Source organism: Mauremys reevesii, linkage group 3 (genome assembly GCF_016161935.1).
Source record: "Mauremys reevesii isolate NIE-2019 linkage group 3, ASM1616193v1, whole genome shotgun sequence".
In the NCBI taxonomy this organism is placed as follows: Eukaryota; Metazoa; Chordata; order Testudines; family Geoemydidae; genus Mauremys; species Mauremys reevesii.
In genome coordinates this window covers 91372717-91396335 of record NC_052625.1, presented here as the reverse complement: position 1 = coordinate 91396335, position 23619 = coordinate 91372717, and the positions used below count along the sequence as shown (strand labels likewise).

General features: G+C 43.0%; 1 protein-coding gene across 2 annotated transcripts in view; it reads left to right on the top strand.

Annotated features, from left to right (window-relative positions):
* The window catches only part of SLC22A3 (solute carrier family 22 member 3), a 46502-nt gene that overhangs the window by 9201 nt on the left and 13682 nt on the right, over positions 1–23619 (top strand). For both annotated transcript variants that reach the window (XM_039532744.1, XM_039532743.1), the window contains exons 2-5: positions 4895–4998; positions 7315–7469; positions 11097–11265; positions 13696–13813. In XM_039532744.1, coding sequence (XP_039388678.1) covers positions 4895–4998; positions 7315–7469; positions 11097–11265; positions 13696–13813 — 546 coding nt within the window. The remainder of the gene's footprint in view (positions 1–4894; positions 4999–7314; positions 7470–11096; positions 11266–13695; positions 13814–23619) is intronic.

Sequence of the window (23619 nt, the reverse complement as noted above, 5' to 3'; positions counted from 1 at the left end):
GCAGAAGATTGAGAGGGAGGTTTGTGACCCCTTCCATTCTGAAGCCTATATTTTCTTTTCCCAGGCACAAAGAGCAAAGCATTCCTTTCAATGACTGTGAGCACAATTTGTGAACAGTTATTCACACAAATCATTTTAGTGACTTTCTTGGGACTACATAGGTAAGTAACTGCTCACCAGTGTTAGCAATGGTTCAGTCTGGACCTTAGGTCTTTATAGCTACAGAACAGATACAGCCTGGTACACTTCTGCACATTTCTGCATGGGATCACTGCTAGAATCACTGAGAGGGTGGTTGGGGTTCCAGTCATAGGTCATCTAGTCCAGTCCCCTGCACTCAAAGGAGAACTAAGACAGACCATTCCTGACAGGTTTTTGTCTAACCTATTCTTAAAAACCTCTGACAAAGATACCACAATCTCCCTATGCAATTTGTTCCAGTGCTTAACTATCCTGACAGAAAGTTTTTTCTAATGTCCAACCTAAGCCTCTCTTGCTGCAATTTAAGCCCATTGCTTCTTGTCCTGTCCTCAGAGGATAAGAACAATTTTTCACCCTCCACCTTGTAACACCTTTTATGTACTTGAAAACTGTTCTCATGTCCCCTCTCAGTCTTCTCTTCTCCAGATTAAACAAATCCAGTTTTTTCCAATCTTTCCTCATAGGCCATGTTTTCTAGACATTTACATTACACGTTTACATTACCTTAAACCTTCACATTCACATTAAATCCACGCCTTTTTGTTGAGGCTGCCAACCAGGGTGCTAGTTGCTAGTGAATGTTCTGAAATGGGGTTGATTCTCTTTTAAGAACTAGACTGAAATCACCAATTCTTTTCATCCAGGCCACCAAACAGCTTTCAGATGGTGGTAACTTTCAGACATTACCAGGGGTGAAAGTAACTTAAAAGTCTTACCGGTGCGGGGTCTCAGGTGGAAGGGATGGGGCTGAGGGTCAGCCTCCCCCAGCCAGCCCTTCCGTGCAGCCTGGCCCACGCCGCCCTGCGCTCCGGCCGCTGCAGCGGTATCAGCGGCGGTGGCCGGGAGCCCCAGCCCCTTTTAAATCTCCAGACCCCAGGGCAGCTGCCCCTTTTGCCCCCCCCCATAGCTGCTCGGGGAGCGTGGGGGGTGGAGGGGCAGCGACATTAAAGCGCTGCCGCAGCAGTCCTTTAACGTCCACTGTGTACGGGTCGGTACTGGTGGCCACTTCTTACCAGTATGCCGTACTGGCCTGTACCAGCCCACTTTTACCTCTGGACACTACCAAACCAAGCCAAGGGTGGTCTGGGAGTGACGGGCTGTAGAACTCAAACAATCCTTTGCTCTATAAACACTTCTATGTTAAAGGTTAACTCTGTTAATGAAAAAGATGAAGAAGAGCTCTGTGGAAGCTCAAAAGCTTGTTTCTCTCGCCAATAGAAATTGCTCCCAGTGATGCTGGAACAATTTGTATAGTGGGGCTGCTGAGAGCCATTGGACCAAACTGCAAAACCTGTATGTGATGGAAACCTCTTTGAGCCAGGGTGCGGCACCCCCAGTTCTCCTAGTTCCAGCACCTATGGTTGGTTCAATATAAGATATTACCCACCTTGTTTTTCTATATATCCTGGGACTAATGCGGCTATAACAACACTGTTTATATAAAGAGCATTTAAGTAGAACTGCACAGACAAAAAATAACAAAAAACAGAGCCAAGAATTCTTAGCTCCGGCAAGAATATTTAAATATATGGATCCGAGCAAAACTTAGGATTGACTTTTATAAGGTATCAGTTAATTTACTTAAGCATTTTACACTATAAATCCTTTTGAAAGTACTCACAGTGCCTTACTGTTATCCATTGTCTCTTGTTTCATAGAAAACACAAGTGATTTAAAGTAGTTGACTGATATTTTAAGGCAAGAGTTTATTTCAACTGTCAGCTGCAAATGTATGTTGAGGTACAAGGGTATTGTAAAGGAAGCATATTTTCCCTTGTCTCTTTGGTGCACTCTCTCTGCCTGGCCCTTCATGTCAGGTTGTTCACTTTTTCTCTGTTTATCTTACATTTGGATTAACTTATTTAAAAATAAATATATACTTTTAAAAGGATCAAGCGTATTAACTTTCCAAGGCAAGGAGCCCATCTATCTCTACAGACCAATCCTTCAAGCTGTTCCATGACGGAAGTCAACGGCGCTCCATGCAGGAGTGCAGGGGTCCGCTAGCGCAGAACAGCTTGCAGTACTGGGGCCTGTGTTTGTAAAACATCTAGCACAGGAGGGCTTTGGTCCTGACTGGGGCCTCTCTGAGTATTATCAAAATATTAATAATAATGGGTCGGATTTTTCCAAAGCACCTAAGGGACTGTTGACTTTCACTGCAACTTATGACCCTAAGTTACTTATGATGTGCTTTTGGAAAACCCACACAGTGTCTTTAATACCAAAAGGCACCACAAGACAACGGCCTCCAAACTGCTAAAGCATGGGACTGAAAGGGTGTCTTTGGAGCTTAGGTGTGTGGAGGCTCCGCAATGAGAGAAATTTTGCCCTAGCAGAATAGGCTTGAAAAGTATGGCTCACATTTTCAATTAGGTCTCTACATCTGCACTTATAATTCTGTCCATGCCAATGATTCATGAGTCAAAGCAGGATACTTAGACATCTGTGGGCTCAAATTTATAGGCTATGGACCTGGTTCTCATCTCAACTATGCAGTTTTGTGCCAGTGTAATTCCATTGACTTCAGTGGCCCCTGTTCCTTATTTACAGCTAAGTGAATGAGATTGGAATCCAACTCTGGGTTTCAAAAGTGGCACTACAAACGCATATATGTGAAAGGTGAATTTGCTTTGATTTGAAGTGTTCAGGTATCCTTGTTTCTCCTGGGAGAGTTGAGACCTGAGCAATAAGCCTGATGCCAATTTCAGTGTTAGAAAAATGAGGTCCTGAACGCTGAATTCGGACAGTGGAATTAAAGGAAGTGATTTAAAATTAATTAGTTTTAAAATGTATTTATGTGTAACTTAAGTCTGCCTGTAAATTCTGTTAAGGATTTGAGATCAAAAACATTATCCTTTCATGATATGTTTATTTTAAAAGTATTTCATTTTAAATCCTTTTCATTCTGTGCTCACAATAATCCATTATTAGCTCTGATGAGACTAACTTTTTTACTTTTTCTGCCTATTTTACTTCTTTGATTGCAGGGCTTGTGGACAGAAGTCTTCTGTCAGGACTTTCTGCTTTAAGAGCAAGCAAGGTTGTAAAATCCTAAATAGGCCTTCGTTGCGTTGGTCTCCTTGGTGAGGGGCTCTTTACTGAGGTCCAACACTGAGCTCCTTTGTTCATTTGCTAGCTTGGTCTCTCTCTTTAAGACCTTGACCTTACATGGTGCTGAGCAACCATAATTCTCATTAAACAACTTTAAGTTTCGGGGACTATTGGTCCAGATTCTTTCCGGCAGTTGTTTCCAATATATTTCCAGAAGAGTGTACCACAGAGGGTGACTGCTCCCTGACTCCATCTCGCCCCTCTGGCTGGTTATGTTCCAAGATATCAGGTAGAGATCCATTTCCCAGTGACTGGTAGAGTGACTTCCACAGGGTCTGGTGGAGAAAGGGAAGAGGCTTACTGGTGCCATCCTTGCTTTTCTTCCACCTACAGAAGATCAGCTGGCTCCGTATTTTCTACTCAATTAGCTAGTTTTAAAAACCAAATAGGCTGTGTTTGCCTGTGTGGGTGGTTTCAAACATTCCTCCTGAAATCTCTCACCATGTTCTTGAAAAAACTGTATGCAGTGGGACATAAGCACTTAAAAAAATTGGACCACTTATTTAGGTGCCTAAATATGGATTTTAAAGCTTATCTTTAGACTATTACTTTTAAAAATCTTGGCCAATGTGAAATAGAAGATGTCTTCATTGTATCTAAGTACTTCTATGCCTCACCCCCATCACTGCAGTATTTGAGCACCTTCATCTGATATACATTATTATGAGTGTGAACTTGAAATACTAAATGCATTGCAAATGCTCTGTACCTCAGTTAACTCAGCTGTAAAATATTATTATTAATATTATTTATTACAGCTCATCCTTGGAAACTATTTCTAGAGTGCTATTTAATAAATGGCTAAAACTGCAGAGAATATTACATCAGTTTATTCTTAACTTCGCTTTTGCCTAAGTCATCATTGTTGATAAGGACATTCCAGTCTGAGATCAAAAACTCCTGACTCCAATAAGGTCTGCAGGACTTACTTAGCTAGGTTGGCATGTAATTGTGCTCCACGATCCTGTAAAGTAATTGCCAACAAAATACTATCCACACAACAAATGAATTTTTAATTTGGTTTTATTTTTGTTTCTGTTCTATTTCCTTTCCTCCCTCCTCCCCCCATGAATTCTTCAGATGAATGCACTAGCAGCATTTTATCATCCTGTAATAGCTGCTGCAATATAAAGAATTGAAGGGTCTGAGAAAGCTACAGCAAGAAAAATATTTTCAACATGTCACAAATTGGTTTGACATTTGTTTTCTGCACCCTCACAGGTCAAGTAGCTCTACTTTTGCCTAGGAGGCACTAAGAAAAAAGTCTCTGTGCTAGATCTGGAACCAGACTGCTAGGGATACAGGAAGTCTATGGAATTCAAACGTTATTGGAGCAGCCTGCATTAGCATCGTCTTAATAAATTTTTATTAAAAAGGGATATTTGAGATGGGATGGTAATGGATGAGGTGGTGAAAAACAAACAAGCTTGAAAGTGGTTTCTCAAACACTTAGTGATCAGGTTTTTGCTCAGGCATTTTTTTGTCCTGGAGCAACACAATTGCTAAAATGTTTTGCTTTGAGGAAAAATATTACATCTCTGTGGGTGAATATTAATATATCTCTTGTTTGTTCCCACAGTATAACCTTGTGTGTGACAATTCCTGGATGCTAGATCTAACACAAGCTGTTCTCAATCTGGGGTTTCTGACAGGAGCATTCACTCTAGGCTATGCTGCAGACAGGTACAGTATGGTGTTAATGCAAGTCTACCTTACAGAGGCAGAAACATCTTGCACTGTAATCACCGTATGCAACCATTCAAAGTTTGGAGGTTGAGTTCTATTCCAATAAGCAGGTCCCAGCTCACATAAACTTAACTTCCTGAGTCTGTAAAATTGGTCTGGAAACTTCGTGAGATTTCTAGTACGTCCTGGTCCTGTTAGGACTTAAAATAGCATGAAAAGAGCCCTTCTTGTGGTATTTCATAATTTCTGTTCACATTTGGACTCAGGAAGTACAGAGGAACACAGAAATGAAAAGCAAGCATTCATAGAGAGTTTTGGGGTTGGCAATTTCAGAGGGGGGCATAAGGCCATTGATGAAGAAAGCAGCTCCTTTGAGAGAGGAAGAAGAAACTCAGTGCTACAACCCTCTCAGTTCACACATAAGGCATACATACCCATATGTTGACCACCAAGGTCATGGTTACGATTGGTCTTCAACATTTTTAGAGCTGATTGAATACTGCAAAAAATGTGTGGGTGAAATCCAGTCCTGTAAACAGGACCAACGCCAGAGCTAAGCGCTACTTAAGTCCAACTTTCCCTTCAAGATAGGAGAAGGAAGCCTTATTTTAAAGAATTAAGTCAGAATTAAATGGAGTGGAGTCCTAATGCCAGCCCAAAGTACAGGGGTGAATTTCACTGTAGATGAATACTTCTTTGATTTGAAAAATATATTAACCTTTGCTGTTTGTGCTCCTTTTCTGTTTGCTATCCATGAATATCCTAGTAGGTGACTTTGTTAGGCAGAGCACATAGGGAATATTCTCAGATAAAGCACTTTGAACTCCTAAACAAAAACATTTACAATAAAAACTTCATTGTACTGAGAATTATGGTCATCCAGTAGGGGACAAACTTACCATGTGACCTACGTGTCCAATCAAAAGCAAACAGTACAACTTTTGCATACCGAAGTGACACAACAAAGCTCTCAAATATGGTAGAGAGCAAGGATTATTTGCAAACATTCTTAAGTGAATAATTTTTTTTAAAGAATCAACTGAAGAAAAAAATTGTAATCTTTACACAGACAATTCGCAAACAGAAAGAGGGAGAGAGAGAGTGAGCCAATAAATCATTGGTTGAAAGTATTCGCTTAGCTGCATTCAAAATAAACGGATTTAAAGCAAGGTTAACACTGGATGAAGACAACATTTCAGGGCAGCAACTATAAACTAGTTACCTCATGATCAAATCGGAGAGAATCATGATGCTTGTAAAGTGCCTTGACAGACTTGGGTGAAATGATAATAGAAATAATTTATATTATTATAGAATTACACCTTAGCCACAACATTTGGATCTGTAAATGTCTCTTTTACCACAAAGTTCAAAAGGGTTTTACCTAGAGCTGATAGAAAAATTCCACTTATTTTTCTTAGGATTTTTTTTGTCATTTTGTTCAAAATTTCTTATTAGTTTGTTTTTTGTCCTCTCCCCAACAACAACTCCCCCCACCCAAAAACAAACCTGAAAAAATATTCAGAAATTGCTTTTGTTAAAAAAATTAATTTTTTGGTTTCTGGGGTTTGGGGGGGGAAGGGTGTGTGTTGGTTGGGTTTTGGCCAATAAAAAAAAACACAGGAAATTTTGAGCAAAAAGAACGTTTTTTATTTTGATCAAAACTATTTTTTATTTTAAAAAAATGACTTTTTTAAAAACTAACTCTAGTTTGGGCCTGTAGTTAGGGTTGGCTTATCCATTAATATTGTTGGGATAAAATGTTTAAAATTCAATACTAATGAATACAAAATTAAAATACTGGAAGATAGACATTATAAGCTCTAAACAGAATATTTATGATGCTGCTTCATTTGGCATTCTAGTAAAGGGTAAGACATTTCCTACACAGGGTGTGACTGTACTTAAAATAGGCAGTTTAAGGGAATAATCATGCACATGTTGAAGTCAATAGCAAAAGTCCCATTTATTTCAATAGGAGCATTCTAATTTCTATAATTTAAGTGCACCATGCAAAATTAGAAACTGTTTTCCAAAAACTGGGCCTAAACATTTTCCATCACCGCTTTAAAAGTGGAGACAGAGAGGCTGAGATTAGTATCCAGGAGGAGAGAGTTCCACTTCCTAGGAGCCAGTACAAGAAAGACTCAGATAGCCATCATCGTAAGGCCTAGTGATGGGAAACCTTACAAGACTGATAGCATCAAGACAAGACTTAGTTTGTGGCTGGAATTGAAACGTTCTCCTAAGTCAAGAAGGAAAATGTTAGTCATCTTTCAACATTTTCGCTCTCTCTTTTTTTTTTTTTGGCAGATATGGCAGAATCCATATTTACCTTTACTCCTGCCTCGGGGTAGGGTTATGTGGCCTCGTTGTGGCATTTGCACCAAATTTTTCCATATTTTTGATCTTTCGCTTCCTACAAGGTGTATTTGGAAAGGGAACCTGGATGACAGCTTATGTTATTGGTAAGAAATGTACTTTTCCCCTTTTTTGGGTGGGGAGATTGAGGGAATGGATGTTGGTGGACAGACTACCTGAATGTGAAGCCAGGTGAGAACTGCACAGTTGTTCACCAATGATCTGAGGTGAAAGGAACCAATGGAGATAGATCATTGCTGGAACATAACATAACCCTGATGCAAATAGCCCACCCAGAGCCCCTCTAATAACTCTGATATCTGGCTGCTCAAAATCAGCCGCCAAGTGATCCACCTCAATGCTCCATCCCAGAGAAATTTTTCCCCCTTAGCTTCACAAATGTTATGCAGAGTACAGCAGGCTGCTATGACCATAGGAATATTTTCCTCATTGAGGTCTAACCTGCCAAAAAGGCAGCACCAGCGACCATTTAATCTACCAAATGCACATTCAATGGACATTCTGCACCCGCTGAGCCTGTTGTTGAAGCACTCCTTGCTGCTGTCAAGGTTTCCGGTGTAAGGCTTCATGAGCCACGGGAGTAAGGGGCAGGCAGAGTCTCCTGGGATCACTATTGGCATTTCCACATCCCCTCTTGGAATATTTTGGTGTGGAAAGAAAGTCCCTGCAAGCAGCTCTCTATACAGGCCAGTGTTCCTGAAGATGTGTGCACCTTCCCGGACAACCCCACAATTATGTCAGTGAAACAACCCCAGTGATCCACCAGCACCTGCAATACCATAGAGAAATAGCCCTTTCTGTTGATGTAATCTGTTGCAAGATGGTCTGGGGCCAAAAGTGGGATATGCTTGCCATCTATTGCCCCACCGCAGTTAGGGAATCCCATTGTTGCAAAGCCATCCATTATTTCCCATACATTGAGTCGCAGTCCTTCGGAACAGGAGATAATTAATGGCCCTGTACACTTGCATAATCACAACCCCTACGGTGGACTTCCTAACTCCAAACTGATTTGCGACTGACCAATAGCAGTCGGAATTGCCAGCTTCCACACAGTGATTGCTACTTGCTTTTCCACCATGTGGGCAGCTCTCATTTTGGTGTTCTTGCACTACAGGGCAGGGGCAAGTTCCACACAGTTCCAGGAAGGTGGCTTTGCACATCTGAAAGTTCTGCAGCCACTGCTCATCATCCCAGAGCTGCATAACAATGCGATCCCACCACTCAGTGCTTGTTTCCCAAACCCAATAGCGATGCTCCACTGTGTGCAGCTCCTTTGTGAATTCTAACATCAATCTTGAATTGTTTCTTTCCATGGCACAGAGCAGGACAGACACCGCTGATTCATTTTCAGATGTGCAGGTCATGAAATACTGCAGGATCGGCTGTGTTGTGCTCATAACAAGAGTGGAGAGCAGTGCATGATTCATACTATCAGGAAGAGATGGCAGGCACACAGTTTACAGAGGCAGTTGAAAAGTAGTTGGAAACTCATGGAATGATGGGATGGAGAAAACTGCATCATGGGATGGTGAGCCTGCACCCATGATGCACTGTGATCCATTCCCAGAACTCTGAGCAGCAGAAGGTGGTGAGTTGCACAGTGGGATAGTGGCCCATGGTGCACTTCTTTCTCTGTTGATGCTGGAGCACCAACTGTGGATGCACTCCACCAACACAAGGAGCTTTGTGTGAACATGCACAAGTGATGTAATTACAGTGGTTTATGAGCATCGACATAAATTAAGTCAACTTAACTCTGTAGTGTACATATAGCCTTGAAATGCAAAGTCCCTTTTTCAAAAGTGACGTAGGTACTTAACAGCCTAAGGGCTTGTCTACACTGCAGTTGCACCTCTGTAGTGCTTCAGTGTAGACACTACCTACGCAGATGGGAGAGGTTCTCCCATCTGCGTAAGTAATCCACCTCCTGAGAGGTGGTAGCTAGGTCAATGGAAAATTTTTTCCATTGATGTCTTAGGCGGCTTAACTATGCCAGTTAATGGTGTTGATTTTTCCCTGAATGACGTAGTTATGCTTATCCTAATTTTCTAGTATTGACCACACCTTGGTCAGTGTGATTTATTTATCCCTTTGCTTTACTAGCAGGTATGTTTAAGGCTGATCATTGGCCTAAGTTACTATGCATTCGACGAAATGGGTATTCAACCATGAAAGCTCATGCTCCAATACGTCTGTTAGTCTATAAGGTGCCACAGGACTCTTTGCTGCTTTTATGCCTTATATATCGATCTATAGGGAACATATACTTTATACCAAAACATTGACTTCAGTATACTTGGAGGTTGGTTCCTGTAATATTCTGGAGCAGATATACCCTTCAAATTGTTAACACAGTACTTTGGAACAATCCAAGAAGAGGCTGCCCCCAAAGAATCTTAGATTTTACACTGAACCCAGTTTTTGCTGGGATAAGATTTTGGAAGTTCAATGTATATGGATCGAGTCTCTGAGCCTTGATGTTAAGGAACTCTCAGTCAGCAGTGATACAAATTCCTCTGCATCTGCGCAGGGTCAACCTCCCCACAATCAAGTTAAAAAAAAGAGCAAAAGTAATTAACTTAATTCTTAAGTACCAACTTTATAAACTCTTATGATAAAGAAACACAATAATAATAGCTTATTTTCTATTACATAACAGGGCTACTTCATAATCCACATATATTATTTTCAGAGTTATACATAAATAGAAACAAAAAACCAAACCAATTAAATCTAACAGGTTAGTCCCCACAAACTCACAGCTCACAGTGAGAAGTAACTCAAAGTTCCAAAAGTTGTAGTTGGAGTTCTCTTCAGTCTCAGAGTCTTTGCTCATGAACTCAAAACAGTCTGCTGAGTCAAAAGCACTGCAACAATATATTCACACCTCTTGCTTGCAGAAATCTCCAACCGAAGCCCACGAAGATTCTTTCTCCTTCTCTGTTGAACTGTAGAATGACTCAATCAGCTAGTCAGCCAATTAACCAACCAATCAGTATTAAGTATATACATGAAAAACTCTGTTACAATAAAATACCAAACCAAGAAGAGCCAAATACAGATGACTCTTTCTCCAGCATCACATTTAACTAAGAAGAGAGATTGTGACCCATACTGGTTAAGACAATTTAACTAGAACAGTTTGGCTAAAAATCAAATAATATTCCAGGTATACAATTAAAATGAAAGAAGATAGTCATAGAAAGAAGAAATGGGAGCGGGAAACTAACGCTGCCAGAGCTGCCCTGTGTTGGAGAGTTAACCATAACACTAGCCTGCTGCAGAATGCTTCAGAGTTAGGGGCAGCCAGCCTGCTCCTGCATCTGAACTTCTCCCAACCCATGTAGGTCATGTGTCTTTTTATAAAGCAGCTGCCCTAACTATTTGCCCTCAATGGAGTCTGAGTCCAGCTACAGGGAGCCTATTGAGCATGACCAAAAGTGCAGCACCCAATTCCAGAAACGACTGGACATGGAATACTAACTGTGCATTGGCCTAGCAACAGTGACCCAGACAACTCATTCCTCCCCCTTTCTCCTCTCTAATAGCTCCCTATTAGGCACATGGGTTACACATACTTTTTTTTAAAAAGGGAATCTTCAGTTGTAATCCAAGGTAGAACCCCTTGCATAACCATGAGCCAACATTGCAAATGTAATGTTTTTAACTTGAATAGGGCTTATTTCTGTTTGTTTTTTCCCTCCCTTCAGTGACAGAAATAGTTGGCTCAGATCAGCGAAGGATTGTTGGAATTGTGATACAGATGTTCTTCACCCTTGGAATAATGATTCTTCCTGGGATTGCTTACTTGATTCCCACATGGCAGGGGATTCAGCTGGCCATAACACTCCCCAATTTTCTTTTCCTGCTGTATTACTGGTAACGTTGTGTTCATTTGGTCTCTGTAGGTTCATGCTTTTGTGTTCAGATCTATATTGGCAAATTCTTAAAAAGAGGGTTTCCCTGAACTTTCCAGAAATTACTGTTGGATGCATTTCAGATTAAGACCTGGTTACAAAATATGAAGTGAAAAAACAACAACTTTGTGGCCTGACAAAATGCCTTTCTGATTAGTCAAACTATACAAGAGCCATACTCTGACATTTTCTAATAGGTTTTATAGGTCTAGAATCCACCAAAAATGCCCCTCACAATATGCCTATATTTTCATGGGTGGACTTCTGTTACCACTGGGTCCATCCTCCAAAGTTCCCTGGTTGCCTTGTAGAGGCCTCGTAGACCTGGATTCCAAATTAAACTTCTTTGGAGGATCTCATATACATGTTTTTGAAAAGTATCAGAGGGGTAGCCGTGTTAGTCTGGTTCTGTAGAAGCAGCAAAGAATCCTGTGGCACCTTATAGACTAACAGATGTTTTGCAGCATGAGCTTTCATGGGTGAATACCCACTTCTTCGGATGCAAGCCTTGCATCCGAAGAAGTGGGTATTCACCCACGAAAGCTCATGCTGCAAAACATCTGTTAGTCTATAAGGTGCCACAGGATTCTTTGATGTTTTTGAAAGTTTAATTACATTTATTTGTGACTGAATACTATCCCAGTAGTAGCCAAGGAATTTCACTCAATTCTTCCCTAGGTGTTCACAAAGCAAGCAAACATTTTGAGCCCAAAATTGTTCCCTGATGTAATTAAACTGAGTACACAGAGGTACACCAGGACTGAATTTGACCTTGCAGAGTTCAATGTACCACGTATGAAAAGAGGGGAGAGAGCAGTGGTCGGTAGAACCACACCCATTAGAAGATTTAAACGTTATTTTTGTTGTTAATTTACTCTCTGACTCTGTGGCACTATGATTCCCTGACACAGTATTCTACAAAGAGATTATTGGAAGGTCAGGGGACTTTCCAAGTGCCAGGAAACACTTCAGGGGAACAAGAACCTCACAGAGATGTTAATTAACGTGTATGTTTGGCTTGACCACAAGCAATATTTCATTTGAATGGAGTGGGAAAGGCCCCGGGTTGAACAGGAATGGAGAGTGAACTACTTTACCTTCTCTCTTGTAGGAGTTGTCCTCCAAGTCAAGGTTGAAGTACTTTAGTTAGGGCAGTGTGGGGAAGTATGCACTACTGCTGAATCACCTGCTCATTCGCATCATTCTCTTCCCAGCTGTGTGCCTCAACCCTGACCTGAAGGGAACTACATCTCTGGGTAAAAAGGTAATTCATTCTCCATGTCATTCACTCCTTTTCCTCTCTGAGACTGTCAGCAAAGTGCCACTTAGTGCAAACCCTGGTGGCGAGTTTTAATAAAACTTTGTGCTTACAGAGTTACAATGATTTTCATCTAAAACTCTCAAAGTACTTTACAAAGCTGAGTAACTATCCTCCTTTGCAGCTGGAGAAACTGAGGCAGTAAGTGATTTGTCGAAGTTCTCACAACAAGCTAGTGACAGAGCTGGGACTAAATCCAAAGTCTACCATCACCCAATCCCATGCTTAACTGAGAGACAAGCAGTGCTTAATTTGTGCCAGGGCTGAGCTCCAGCACCTCTAAGCTTGGCAGTTCATAGCCTCTGGGCTTGCCACATCAGTTTTGAAAGTAAACAAAATTGCTCGAGCCCCAACATATAATTACTCGAGTCCCAGCACCTCTTTCATTATAAATTAAGCACTGGAGACAAGGTGGGTGTGGTCATATCTTTTACTGGACCAACTTCTGTTGGTGAGAGATAAGCTGAAGAAATCTGGAGGTCTGACCAAGAGCTCTGTGTGGCTCAAAAGCTTCTCTCTCTCACCAAGAGAAGTTGTTCCAATAAAAGATATTAGCTCACCCACCTGTGTCTCTAATATCCTGGGACCAACACAGCTACTACTGCAGGGCAATGCTAATAACTAGGCCAGGTCAACAACTCCTTTCACACAGGCCGTCAATCAACCATTTGATCTGAGCTAGATTAGGTCCTCCAATGTAGAGGCAAAAAGTTACATGTCCTGTCACCAATTCCTTATGTCACCCAGCTTCTGGGCCTTAGGAAACTTTCAGGAAAGTTGAGCAAGACCTAACAACGATTTGAATAAAATGATAAAGATAAATGGCTGAATGTTGCATGTGAACTGTAAACAATCTACTAGTTCTCAAGCTGTGCTCCATGGACCTTCCTGGTTGTCCATGGCATGAAGTATTTTGAGAGTCAAGCTGAAAGTTGACTGCGGAGCTGGGTAGAATTTCTATCTTGTTGAGAGGCTGTAGAATCCCTGCATTAGGTGTTAATGCAGGCGATGATTCCCATGGTTTTCTAAAGACACAATTAAGCAAAGTCCTTGCCTCCCTATGTGCTTTTACAGGGCAGTTCCTGAATCTCCACGCTGGCTACTGACACGCAAAAAAGGAGAAAAGGCATTAAACATTATGCACAACATTGCCAAGCACAATGGAAAATATCTCTCACCGCATTACTCTGAGGTACTTACCATATGTTTGCTCCAGTTTTGTTTGATCTTTAACCAGTGTCCTTTCAATTCTGCTAGAATATATTCTGTTTGATTTAGAAGAATTTTACCGTATAACATCACGAACAGATTGTCTGTCTCACTTTTTTTTTTCTCTTGAGAAGGAAGAAGTAGTTTTATTGAAAGGACACGGGTTGATATTAGAACATTTCCAAGAAGTCATAAGAGGTGGGAGTGCTGAGTGACTAATGTAAACTTCCCACTAAACATCCCATATCTTAAAGAACTATACTAGACATCTTAAATCATTAGGGGCCATCGTAATGGCTTCATAATGGCTTATACTCAGACAGTATTGTGCAGTGGTCTGTCTTCTGACATACCCCATGTGGAGGATGTGTCCATTAGTCTCATTGTGGAGCTGATATTTATCTCAGTCCTAAAAAATAAAGGTTGAACAAGGGAGTGGGTTCTAAGTACTTAGTGGCAGGGGGGAGGGAGGGAGCTGGTTAATAAGATTCCCTAACAAAGTTGTTTCTCATTTTGTTTTTTGGTCATATTTCTTGTAATGATGTTTTTCTTGGTCAGCCCTAATTACAGACCTTGTGGTTCAGAGCAAAGGAGTAGGAACAACGTGGCAAAGGGGCATTAAATTGTGTTGCAGAGTAGAGATTGTGTCTTTCTGTGTATTTGTAGGAAGCCTAGCACAAGGATACCCTAATCCTGATTTGAGCCTTTGATTGCTACTGTAATGCTATGTTATTAAACATAGTGTGCACAGCACAATAGCCCCTCCATGCCTATTCTGCTTGCTAAGGTCTGCACTGAATTTTAGAGGGCATACCGATTGTAGGGGGAGGAGAAAGTACTAAGGCATGGGAGTGTTATTCAAGCATACTGCAGTTTTAAGTGAGCAGTATCAGCACTACTGTGCAATGACACCGCTGTTCATGCTCCTCTCCTAGTCCATCATATATGGATAGCTGCATGAAAGCTTGTACTGCTTCTTGCAGCATGAACTTACACACTGAACCTGCACGTGGTTTGCCAGTACTCCTGTACCATCATTTGAGGGAATGAAGGTCCAGGAGACCTGGCAAATCACATGGAGGCATCAGGGTTTTGGCGAGCTGCTGCTGCTTCCTCTGGCTGGTCCACTGGGTCCCAAACCCCTCCTGCCCAAAGGGAGGATCTAACAGGAGCTCTGAATTTAAACCCACGGATTTGCCCTCCTCCCAAGAGTTTCTCCACAGGAGGGAAGGGATGGCCAAAATTTAAACTAGGGGAAGCAGAATCTGTATTGACTATGAGTTCACCGTTTGCAAAAGGGAGGATACCTGATGGAATCAGAATTCCCTTGTGGCCCGAGATGGAGGTGAAAGGACTGATGTGGTTAAGTATACATTGTCATAGTGTTATGGCATTACATATGGCCATGGACTATATCTCATCACACTGAATGGTTTCAAAAGTGTACTTTTTAGCGTTGGACATGTAGACAAATGGCCTATCAGCAACAGTGAGTTAAGAGATCTGTAGGCATTGTCTACAAGCTAGGCTTGGAACTTAAATGCCAGACTTCAGAACTCCACAGGCTCGCCTTAGAAGATGTTTTAAATCATTAGCTTCACTGGCGAAAATCCCTAGAGGACTGCAGTATATCCATCACTGACCATATTAAGATCTTTTTAAAGGAATAATTAATTTAACAGTAAAGAAAATATGTTTATGGGAAATATTCACTAAGCACATCATTAGTAGAGTTTCACAATAACTCCCAAATGGGTTAGAGGACAGATTTTATCTATGATTCATGGGTTTGAAGTAACAAAACTGCCATTCTCTCTTTTCACTGGGCGGGGAGGTTTGCTGTCAATGACTTTTTTGTGCAGCTTGAACACTAACTGTTGTGCTTTCTAACACGGTCAGGCAGTTGAGAATATCTTCCTTGTGGGTGTGCTGCAGCCCTGTACCTCAGGAACCCAGAGTGACTCCAGGGATATTAAGTTTAAACTAGAATCGTCTTTAAAAGTTACATAACAAGATGGTTCCTACAGACTCTGAGCATGCAGACCTGAGTTTGTCTGCATATCAGAGACTCATTACCCTGGGAGGCCTTCTGGTTATTACACATGACTAAGGCTACATTTTAGTCATGGGTATTTTTATTAAAAGTCATAGACAGGTCATGGGCAGTAAACAAAAATTCATGGCCTGTGACCAGTCCATGACGTGTACTATCTACCCCGACTAAATCCTGGGGAGGGAGCTGGCCCAGGGGTGCCACAGGTACTCAGAGTGGGGCAGCTTGGGGGGCACCGTGGATGCTTTGGGGCAAGCAGCCCCAGGGGATGCCGTGAGTGGTGGGGGCATGGCCCCAGGGGGTGCCAAGGGTGCTGGGCTGGGGGGTCTGGGAAGTAGCAACATCCCTCAGCTACTAGGCAGAGGCATGACCACACTGCCTCCTCCCCAAGCACTGGGATGTCACCACTTCTGAGGAGCAGGGCCGCCCAGAGGATTCCAGGGGCCCGGGGTCTTCGGCGTCGGGGGGCCCTTCCGTTCCGGGACCCGCCGCCGAAGTGCCTGGAAGACCCGCGGCGGGCCCCCCCCCCCGCCGCCGAATTGCCGCCAAAGCGGGACCCGCCGCCGAAGCGCAGCCCGGTCTTCGGCGGTAATTCGGCGGCGGCGGGGGGGTGGGGCTCCACCGCAGGTCTGCGGGGCACTTAGGCGGCGGGTCCCGGAATGGAAGGGCCCCCCCCCCGCCGCCAAATTACCGCCGAAGACCGGGCTGAACTTCGGCGGCGGGTCCCGCTCCGTCTTCGGTGGTAATTCGCCAGTGGGGGGGGTCCTTCCGCCCCGGAGCGGAAGGACCCCCCCGCCGGCGAAGACCGGGAGCGAAGAAGCTCCTGTGCCCGGCCCCGCAAGAGTTTTCTGGGCCCCCCGGAGTGAGTGAGGGACCCCGCTCCAGGGGCCCCGAAAAACTCTGCTGGGGGCCCCTGTGGGGTTCGGGGCCTGGGGCAAATTGCCCCTTTTGCCCCCCCTCTGGGCGGCCCTGCTGAGGAGCCCCCCGAGGTAAGTGCCACCCAGAGCCCTCACCCCCTCCCATGCCTCAACCCCCAGCCCTGAGCCCCCTCCCACACCCAAACTCCTGCTGCTGCTGGGGGAGGGGGCAGGTGGCCCGAGCCTGCCCCAGCACCGGCTGGTGTGGCTGGCCAAGGGGCTGTCCGAGCTGCTCAGGCAGCCCCCAGGCCAACTGCACCTGCTGCTGAAGAAGTCATGGAGGTCACGGAAAGTCACGGAATTCGTGACCTCCATGACAGACTCACAGCCTTACACATGCTAATTTGAAAGAGACTGTGCCACAATATACTATGTTGACTCTGATTTTCATAGAGCTCCACTTCAGCTCTATGTAAGCTCGAAATCTTGTCTCTCTCACCAACAGAAGTTAGTCCAATAAAATATATTTCCTCACCCACCTTGGACAGAAGACTAGGCATCATCCCTTCAAGTTATTGTTCTTCCTCCACAAAAGTGGACAGCTTTGCCCAAATCTGCATGATTTTATTTACACTGTAATTCAAAGACATTTTTCTTAGTCACAACTCACACCCAGAGTCACTTACTCATGGTTGCTCCTATGATAAATATAGCCCTCATAAAAACTGCATATTCCATTGCAAAAAAAAACCTGTGCGAAAAAGCACAGAAATTAGTATGTAAATATTCCATTACCTTTGTAATTCATACATTCAGTTAATGACAATTTTGAAATGTAAGAGTTCACCCGACATATTTCACAAACAAGCTAAACTTTGACCTGCCTGACAACCTTACAAACTATTTTAACACACACATATATCATTAGTTATATATCATTAGTTATATGTTTTATAGATATTCATATATTAGCAGGGATGGATATGTGGAAATATTCATATACATTTCTTTAACTACTCATTTCCATGCTTTTTAGTGCATAGTTTTGTGTAATTGTCATAATGTTCTTGTTATGGAGTTTCCATGAACATTATATTAATCACAGGAGCAACCTTACATTAATGACATTTTTGTGTGTGAGAATAGGCAGCATATTGGGCCACTCATTTACTTGGCCAACAGAATATAATTAGAGGACCGGATGGCTGTAGATAAGTGAAGCTGTATGATGGACAAGGTTTTGATTACCAGTGAAAGGCGATGCCAGAAATTAGTAAACCATTTCCATTATGCAGGCCAAGATGTTGTCAGTCTCACCCTCAGCTCAAGCGATTGAGTGGGGTAAACTAGCCAGATTGGAATAGCATCTTCTGCAATTACAGGAGTGTAAACTGAAACAGTTAAGAGAGAAATGAAGTGGAAAGACACATGAGTGAGATAGAAGTGAGTAAAACTGCTCATGTTCTCATATTAATCTCTCCTTTCTACACTTCAGTATTTTAAAAACCTGGACCTTAGAATATAGAGACATGTATCTTTTCCCATCAAGCTTATTAAGATCTTAGCTGACATTCTTAAGAAATAGTCACAGTCATGACCCCAGTTCACAGCTGCAACTGCTTAATCTTGAGTAATATCTGAGCTGCACTTTGGATCTGTTCCTGGGACCTTTTTGATATACAACTTCTGTCATTCCTGGTGCTGTGCCCGGGAGACAGTGATGTTTCAGGAAGTGCATTAATAGGCGGTCAAGTACATCTCTCATTTTTACTCACACCAGAATTCTCTTCCAGATAATTATCTCCAGCTTTATAAAGCCATTAGTGTGTGGACAGAGAGAGAGAGAATCCATCATGACATGGATGGACTTTGGCTAAGATTAGATGCCCAGAAAATCGCAGCCTTTCTTGGCAGTCAGATACCATGTTGATGAATAGAGGTGACCGGAGGACACTTCTATTTCACTGCAACTTTCACGGTTCTGAAAAGTTGGTTTTGTTCCACACTAGAACAAGACAAAAGCCTTTCGAATGTTTTCTCAAAAACATAATTGTGTTGAAACCTGAACTTTTGATTGAGAGAGATGGAGAATGAGTGCGCGTGAGAGAGAGGGGGTGGGGTTAGGACCCTGCTCTGCCTGATTCAGAGTGATCTGGGAATGAAAAACCTCTACTCTGAATTATGCAGAGCAGGGCTTTGAACCTGAGTGTCACACATCCCAGACCAGTGCCTAACCATCAAGAGAGTCTCTCTCGGTCTCTCTCTCGGCTCCCTTCCCTCAGACCCTGAAACCTTCCTGATTAAATATTCATTGAAACCAATACGTCTCTGCATAACATTTCTGTTTTGTTGCTATATTTGCCGACTAGTTCTAGTAATGAGTGTGATGCAAAGACAGATGAGCATTGTTTTGTTCAGTATTTGTATTACAGCATTGTGATAGTAGGGGACTGGTCATAATTTATTAAATGTTGTTTCCAGTGTAACCCCCGTTCTCAGTTGTGCATAATTTCCCCCAAATTTCATTTTTCAAGCTGAAATGTTTCACGGTTGTTCTCTGCCCAAGAGTGAATGTTTTGTGAACATTTGTGCAAAATGACTTCATCCATTTTTAAGTTACAGGAGAGAGGAACAAATTATTTTCCCATTACAGAAAAATATCTTGTATTTTTTAAAAAAAGACCTCTTGCATTAAAATGGCTGGGATAGATGTGGATATTATCCTCTCTGAGGAGAAATGACTTGGAGTATTCTTGTGAAAACTGATGTTGATTAGACAGAGATGTAAGCCTTGGAAAATCATACTCTGAACATGCACAGAAGATTTTGCTCATGTTATTAAGGCCCTGATGCTGCAAAGACTTACACATATTCTTAATTTTATACGTTGTGACTGTAATTCAGCACTGCTCTTAAAGTGTATGCTTAAGTCCCACTGACTTCAATAGCTTGTTAGGGCTTATCTTCACTACGGGGGTAAGTCAACCTAAGTTATGCTACTCCAGCTACGTGAATAACGTAGCTGGAGTCAACGTAGCTAAGGTTGACTTACCCCAGTGTTTTCAGTGCACTGTGTCAATGGGAGACACTCTCCAGTCGACTTCCCTTACTTGTCTCCGAGAGCTGGAGTACTGAGGCCCACCGGAGAGCGCGCTGCCATTGATTTAACAGGTCTTCACTAGACCCGCTAAATTGATCCCTGCGACATCGATTGCAGCAGCATCTATCTCCCGTAGTGAAGACTAGGCTTGCTGTTATGCTGAATAGGCATGGGCTGCTGAACTGGAGACTATCACAGTGCATAAAGTTTGCTGGATCAGCACCGAAGCTTGTGAAGTGCACAACTTTTACTGGAATTTTTAAAACCATTGTTTCTACAATGAGATAGGAATTGATGAAGTTAATCATTTTATACAAAATGTCTTTGCTCTTCCCAGGGTTAGGATATAACATGTATTTGGGTACTAAGGGTGAAATTCTGACTGCACTGAAGTCAATGGGAAAATTCTCATTGATTTCAGTGAGGCCAAGATTTGACCTTAAAAGAGTTAAGAGGTTTTTTGCAATGATTTTAATGTCCTTTCCTCCCAGCCCATAAATCATACTCAAACATTATTTCCAACTAGTGTTAGTGGCACTTGAGACAGACAGTGCATTGGGTTAAGACTGCTTGATTTATCTTTGCATGGGAAAATGAATACCATATTTGCACAAGGTTCACATACTGGTCACTGCCAACATGTTCTTATAAACAAAATTAAGGCAGCTTTATCACCTTCATGAGTGTAAGCATAACAACTGCCAACAAACAGCAGATTCTGATCTGGAATGTAAATGAATACCTGACAAACAAATTGTGGGATTAAAAAATGGAGCTGGCATGTGTGACGGTGCTGCCCGTGGGAGCCAGCTGAGGTCACTCAATCAGGGTGAACTGCAAACCAAACGGGGCAGACAAACCCCAAACGCTGGTGGTTATTCCAATACTTAGATTTACCAACCAGCACAAAACAACTTCTACAGTACCTTACTGGTCACTTAGAAGTCCAAACCACGCAGTTCCCTTAAAGTGCCCAGCCTCAGGCCTCCGTCCAGACACACCTGTCAGATATGATGATGATTTCTGAGAATCTTACTTCATCATATAAAAGAAAAGGTTCTTCCAATCCCAAAGGATCAGCCACATACCCAGGTCCAATTATAACTTAGATCTTACCCAAAATACACGCTATAGCCAATTCTTATTAACTAAGCTAAAATTTATTAAAAAAGAAAAGATAGAGAGTGTTGGTTAAAAGATTAATCTACAGACAGACTTGAATTCAATTCTTGAGGTTCAGATACACAGCAGAGATGAGCTTGTAGTTGCCAAAAGTCCTTTTAGAAATAGTCCATAGGTTATAGTCCAATGTTCATATTCAGGGTGGCTCCAGTCAATGACTGGGGATCTTAATCCTTATGGCTTAAGGTTTCCCCCTCTTGAAACCCAAAGCAGATCTGAGATGAAGAAGGATCATGGTCCCAGGCTTCTTATACATTTCCAGGTGCAAACATCCTTCATTTTGTTCCTCCGGACAGGATCTAACACCAACACCATGTCCCCTATTTCAAACACTCTCTCCTGAGCATCTCTGTCATACCAGGCTTTCTGAGTATCCTGGCTCTCTTTCAGATTCTGCTCAACCAACTTCATCATCTCTTGCAAACTCTCCTTGAACTGAGCCACATATTCTGCCACTGGCTGCTCTGTTTCCTCCACATTACCCTCCCATGAATCACGGACCAAATCTAGGGGCCCCCGGACCTGCCTCCCATAGAGCAGTTCAAAGGGAGCAAACCCTGTAGACTCTTGGGGCACACTCCTGTATGCATACAATAGATACGGCAGCAGGACATCCCAGTCATTCTGGCGTCTATCCACATACATTTTCAGCATAGACTTCAGGGTTCCGTTGAACCTTTCCACTAGGCCATTAGTCTGGGGGTGGTAGGGAGCAGCTTTCAGGTGCTTTACCCCACATAACTCCCACAACTGCCTGAAAACCACAGACATGAAGTTAGACCCACGGTCAGACAGTATTTCCTTGGGAAAACCCACTCTGCTAAAAATAGAGAACAAAGCCACTGCCACTGTCTCAGCCTGAATATTAGCCAAGGCTACAGCCTCAGGATATCTGGTAGCAAAGTCTACCAACACCAGGATGTATTTCTTCCCATTTCTGGAAGGTTTGGGGAATGGCCCCACAATATCCACAGCCACTCTGGCAAAAGCCTCCCCAATAATGGGCAGAGGCTGGAGGGGCACCTTGCTAGGCCCCCTTAACCCCTTACGCTTCTGGCACAGTTCACAGCTCCTGCAGTAATCCCTCACCGACCCAAAGAGGTGAGGCCAGTAGAAATTTTGCTCTAGTCTGTTACACGTTTTGCCTACACCCAGATGTCCTGCAAAAGGACCATCATGAGCCAACTTCAACAAATCATTGCAGTAACTCTCAGGTACCACAAGCTGCTTGCGAACTGACGCTTGGGAATTCTTCCTTCCCCTAGGCGGTTCCCTATACAACAGACCATCCTGCATAAAAAACCTGCCTCTCTCTTTACTAACTGGGATCTGACTCTGAGCTTCATTTCTGGCTTTCTCTAAGGACCCATCACTCTGCTGAGCCACAATGAATTTACTCTGGGTTTCGTTTAAATTCAGAACCATCTCTGATATTTCAGACAAACCCTCGCCTGATCCATCTTGAGAGACACTCTCTGTCTGTTTTCCATCCCCCTCACTGCAGTCAGTCAGGGTATCTGCCACTGACCCACAGTTTTTCTGTGATCTGGTCACCACATTAACTTGGCCAGGCACCCCCAGTATGTTATTTCCTACCAAAACATCAGCCGGAATCAAATCCCGGACAGCAGCCTTCACATCCCCTTTAAAGCCATCCCACTCAAGGTGGATTCTAGCCATTGGTAGGTCCACGGAGTACTCAGATAGTGCCACTATCGTCACATACTCCCCTGGCAACATGTCCTCTGGCTTCACCAGATGTCCCTTGACTATAGTTACATCCGAGCCAGTGTCTCGCCACCCCATGCATTCAGCACCATTGACCTTTGCCTCCTTAATAAACCTCTCACTTCCTTGCCAAGCCTCAGTCCTGACATAACTGGTGAGCTTATCACCTCCTCCCAGACCACTGGAGAAGATGGGGTTGGCATTAGCCACTGCTCTGCTTGCACCTGGACTTAAGGTGGAGCTGTTGGGACTTGGTTCAGCCTGGGAGCTCAGGGTAATGGAGTTGGCATTTACTGTGGCTTTTGGGGTTGCTGGCTTTGGGCTGCTCTTTAGGGTCGGGCAATTTGGTCTTATGTGGCCAAACATACCACAGTGATAGCATTTAACCGGTTTACTCTTGGGGTGAGAGTTCCCACCCTCTGGGCCCCTGTGAGCAACCTTATAAGAGTCAGGGCCAGGTTTACCTTTAAATCCTTCCCTCCTCTTGAACTGGGGAGAATGGTGATTAGTTTTCCCCAGGGCTTTACACCCTTCTCGAGCCCTGTTTTGGGTATGGGCATTCGCAATCTCTGCCGCCCGTAGGACTGACTCAGGGTCCCTATCACACACAGCTGCTCTCACATGGTCAGGCACAATGTCTAAGAACTGTTCCAAAGTTATTAAATCCAGCAGCTTTTCAAAACTCCCATGTGCCTGTGCTCCCATAACCCATTTTTTAACAAAACCCATCAGCTTATGAGCACATTCCACAAAAGTACAATCATTAGACATCTTAAACTTTCTAAACTTAACTCTGTAAGAATCAGGAGTAACCTTGAACCGCCTTAACACAGAATCTTTAAACTGCCCATAGTTCAAGGCTTCTTGTT